Source organism: Orycteropus afer, unplaced genomic scaffold, assembly GCF_000298275.1.
Source record: "Orycteropus afer afer isolate SDZICR_OR568_19922 unplaced genomic scaffold, OryAfe1.0 scaffold00007, whole genome shotgun sequence".
NCBI classification, from domain to species: Eukaryota; Metazoa; Chordata; class Mammalia; order Tubulidentata; family Orycteropodidae; genus Orycteropus; species Orycteropus afer.
This window is the reverse complement of record NW_006921594.1, coordinates 28647121-28651769: the sequence shown is the minus strand read 5'-3', so window position 1 is coordinate 28651769 and position 4649 is coordinate 28647121. Positions and strand designations below refer to the sequence as shown.

The 4649-nt window shown below is 37.3% G+C and overlaps 1 protein-coding gene across 1 annotated transcript in view; it reads left to right on the top strand.

Annotated features, from left to right (window-relative positions):
* SEMA3D (semaphorin 3D) overlaps nucleotides 1–4649 on the top strand; it is a 224868-nt gene that overhangs the window by 34017 nt on the left and 186202 nt on the right. The window contains exon 2 of the mRNA XM_007945255.1: nucleotides 4168–4328. Coding sequence (XP_007943446.1) covers nucleotides 4168–4328 — 161 coding nt within the window. The remainder of the gene's footprint in view (nucleotides 1–4167; nucleotides 4329–4649) is intronic.

The window sequence follows — 4649 nt, the reverse complement described above, 5'->3', positions numbered from 1 at the left end:
CTCAATATAAAGAAAACAAAAATCCTCACAACGGGACCAATGAGCAGCATCACAATAAATGGAGAGAAGATTGAGGTTGTCAAAGATTTCATGTTGCTTGGTTCTACAATCGATGCCAATGGAAGCAGCAGTCAGGACATTAGATGACGTGTAGCACTGGGAAGATCAACTGTGAAGGAACAGTTTCAAGTTCTGAGGAGCAAGGATGTTTCCTTGAGGACTAAGGTATGCCTGACACAAGCCATGATATTTCCAATCACCTTGTATGCATGTGAGAGCTAGATAATGAATAAGGAAGACCCAAGAAGAGTTGATGCTTTTGAGTTGAGGTGCTGGCGAAGAATGCTGAAAGTACCATGGATTGCTAAAAGAACTTACAGATCTGTCCTGGAGGAAGTGCACTCAAAATGGTCCTTGGAAGCGAGAACAGCCAGACTTTGTCTCACCTATTTTAGCCATGTTGTCAGAAGGGACCATTCCCTGGAGAAGAATGTCATGCTTGGTAGTGTGGAGGGTCAACGAAAGAGGGGAAGGCCTTCAACGAGATGGATTGACACGGTGGCTGCGATGATGGCTCAAGTATAGCAGGGATCATGGAGCTGGCACAGGATCGGGCAGTGTTTCATTCTGCTGTGATGGGGTCGCTATGAATCGGAAATGACTCCACAGCACCTAAGAAGAACACACAATATTTCTGAGACATTCTTTTCTTGTTATTTTCTCTTAAACTGATAACGAATTACTTTAAAATAATGAATTAATTTTAAATTCAAGTATACTGGAAGGAGCCCTGGTGGCACGATGGTTAATTAATTGACCACTAACTGAAAAGTTTGGCTATTGGAACCCACCAGTGACCCAGCAGAAGAAAAGACCTGGAAATCTGCTTTCCTAAAGATTACAACCTTCAAAACAGCCTGGTATTGGTACAACAATAGACACATGGGCAAGTGGAGTAGAGTTAAGAGTCCAGAAATAGATCCATTCACCTATGGACAGCTGATCTTTAACAAAGGGACAGAACTCATGTGATGGGGAAGAGATAATGTCTTCAACAAATGATGCTTACAAAAAAGATATCCATTTGCAGGAAAGTGAAACAAGAGCCACACTTCACACCATACACCAAAACAAACTTAAGGTGGATCAAAGACCTAAATGTAAACCCCAAAACTATGTTGTTGTTGTTGTTGTTGTTGTTGTTAGGTGCCAGCAAATGATCTCTGATTCATAGCAACCCTATGCACAGCCGAACGAAACACTGTCTGGTCCTGTGCCAGCCTCATGATCCTGCTGTACCTGAGTCCATTGTTGCAACCACTGTGTCAATCCATCTTTTGAGGGCCTTCTTCTTTTTCGTTGATCCTCCACTGTATCAAGCATGATATCCTTCTCTAGGGAATTGGTCCTTCCAACAACATAACCAAAGTAGGTAAGACAAAGTCTGGCCATTCTGGCTGCATTTCTTCCAGGACAGATTTTTTAGTCCTTTTAGCAGTCCATGATATTCTTGAAGTTCATCAAATATAAAATAAGGGCAAACTTAGGGGCCTTAATTTATGGTATAAATAGACTATCAAGCATAATCCCAAATGCATAAACAACAGAAGAGAAACAGATGACTTAGACCTTCTAAAAATTTAATTCTTATGTGCATCGAAAGGCTTCTCCAAAAGAATAAAAGGAGAACCTACAGATTGGGAAAAAATATTTGGCAACGGTATATCTGACAAGGATCTTATCTCTAAAATTTATACAAAGCTTCAACATCTCAACATCAAAAAGACAAACAATCCAATTGAAAAATGGGGAAAGGATGTGAACAGACACTTCACCAAAGAAGTTAGCCAAGCAGCCAACAAACGTGAAGAAATGCTTGCAATCATTAGCCACTCCAAGACCTACCACCATTGAGTCAATTCCGACGCATAGAAACTCTCACTGGTTTCCATGGCTGTAACTCTTTGCAGAAGTAATTTGCATCATCATCCTCCCATGAGACAGCTGGTGGGTTTGAATTGTCAGTCTTCTGGTTAGCAGCCAAATGCCTTACCCACTATGCCACCACAGTTCCTTTCATTAACCATTGTTGTTGTTGTTGTTGTTTGCCATCGAGTCAGCCCCGACTCATAGCGACCCCTCTTTGGGTTTCCAAGGCAGTATCACTACGGAAGTAGGATTGCCCAACCTTCCTTCCGAGGAGTGGCTGGTGGGTTTGAACCTCCAGCCTTCTGGTTAGCAGTCAAGTGCCTTAGGCACTATGCTGCCAGAGCTCCTTCATTAACCATTAGAGAGACACAAATCAAAATAATGAAATATCATCTCACTCCAGCAATAACAGCAAAGTTCAACAGGTAGAAAACAACAATTACTGACAAGGGTGTGGACAAATTGGAATTTTCATACACTGCTGGTAGGACTGTAAAATGGTACAACCACTGTGGAAAAGAGTATGGTGCTTCCTTAAAAAGTTGGAAATAGAAATACCATTTGATCCAGCAATCTCATTACTAGGAATATATCCTAAAGAGGTGAGAAACGAATCGATATATGCATACACATGTTCATCACAGCACTATTTACAAAGCAAAGAGATGGAAACAACTTACTGTCCATCAACAAATGAATAGATAACCAAAGTATGGTACATACACATGATGGAGTACTATGCAACATTAAAGAATAATGAAGATTCAGTGACTCACTGCATAACATGGATCAACTTGGAAGACATTATGCTGAGTGAAATAAGTCAATCACAGAAAGACAGATATTGTATGAGTCCATTATTTTAAAAAGTCAAGGAAAGGTTTACACAGGGATGAGAGGGGAGGGGAAAAGAGAAAAGAGAGATGGATAAATAAGAGACAGGTTTGATATGGGTGAAGGGATTTAAAAATAATAATGAGAAGAAGATTACAGCCTACAAAACCCTATGGGACAGTCCTACTCAGTCCTATAGAGTCACTATGACTCAGAATTAAATCAATGACACACACACAACAACAGCAACACACACTAGACTTAAATTTTATAAGTGATGAGTGATATTATTACCTTCTTGGTATTTGATAATCTAGAATTGTAGAAAGTGAGAGAATATGGTAAGTATTTGTAGTAAAATCTATTGAAGATTTGTCTTTCTGTATACTCAGAATTAATTTAGGTAGGACTGCTTATATCACAATTAAAATGAAACACAAAATTAGAATCTGCAGACACTTTTAAAGAGAAAAGATTGAAAATGGAAATTTAGGTTCTGCTTTCAGCTCTATCATCTACTTTTGGGGTTAGGGTATATGACTTCACCTCCCTGCAATTAAATATTTTCATTTATAAAATCATGAATTTGCTTGATTGATTTTCAAGATCCTTTCCAGTTTTAAACTTCTGATGCCATTACTGGTTAAGAATCATACCTCTTTCAGAATCCATTTTCTTGGATTTATGTTTGCTTACATCTTTGTCTTACACATATGAAATAAGAACAGTGTAATATTCCAGCCCAGGCATCAGTCTATCAAAAGAGTGGAAGAAAAACTCTTGAGACTTATCACACACTTAGTTTGATACCTATTTTGAATGTATTGACTTATTTTGTCAGTTTGCAAATATATAAAATAAATATATTTATATAAAATAAATGTTGTTGTTGTTGTTGTTATGTGCCCTCAAGTCGGCCCCGACTCACAGTGACCCCTCCTTGGGTTTTCGAGGCAGTATCACTATGGAAGTAGGATTGCCCAACCTTCCTTCCGAGGAGAGGCTGGTGGGTTTGAACCGCCAGCCGTCTGGTTAGCAGGCAAGTGTCTTAGCCACTATGCTACCAGAGCTCCCATAAAATAAATAGATGCTATAAATTATAATTACATTATAACAGGATGGTAAAATATTTTGCACTTAATAGTTTTTATGTCTCCATGTTATATATTCGTTTTAAGATCATATGCTTTTTTCATATGTGAAATAAATATTTTGTCAATAACATGCAAATATAATAAATTGCACCTATTTCTAAATGAATAAGAACAGTATATTGTTCACATATCTCCAAATTGGAAGTTTATGCTGTGTTATATATTTACAAAGTGTGTATTCCAATGTGTGTATTACAGCAAGTAAATATTTACTGTATTAATTTTTTCTTTCTTTCTTTCTTTCCCATAGACTTACTGCTTTCAAATAGCTGTATTCCCTTTTTGGGTTCAACAGAAGGACTGGATTTTCAAACTCTGCTGTTAGATGAGGAGAGGGGAAGGCTGCTCCTGGGAGCCAAGGATCACATCTTCTTGCTCAGTCTGATTGACTTAAACAAAAATTTTAAGAAGGTCAGATTATTTATATATAGTTGACTGGATTCATTTACTTATATCTGTTGTCTTCTTCTGTCTTGTTAAGTGGGTCAATGTCAAATTCAGTAAGTCAATTACATGTCAAAAAGTAATATGAATTTTTATGAATTTAAGTCCTTATGCATGCTCTATGTTAAAAATGAGTATAATGCTAACTCTTTTGAAAATATGATTTAAAAAGTATCAAAAGTGAGTAAATTTATACTAGGGGATCAAACAGAAATGCAAATTTGGGGGCTAATAATTTTCAAGAATGAAGTATTTTATTAATAATTACAAAATTCATGTTTTTTTTTT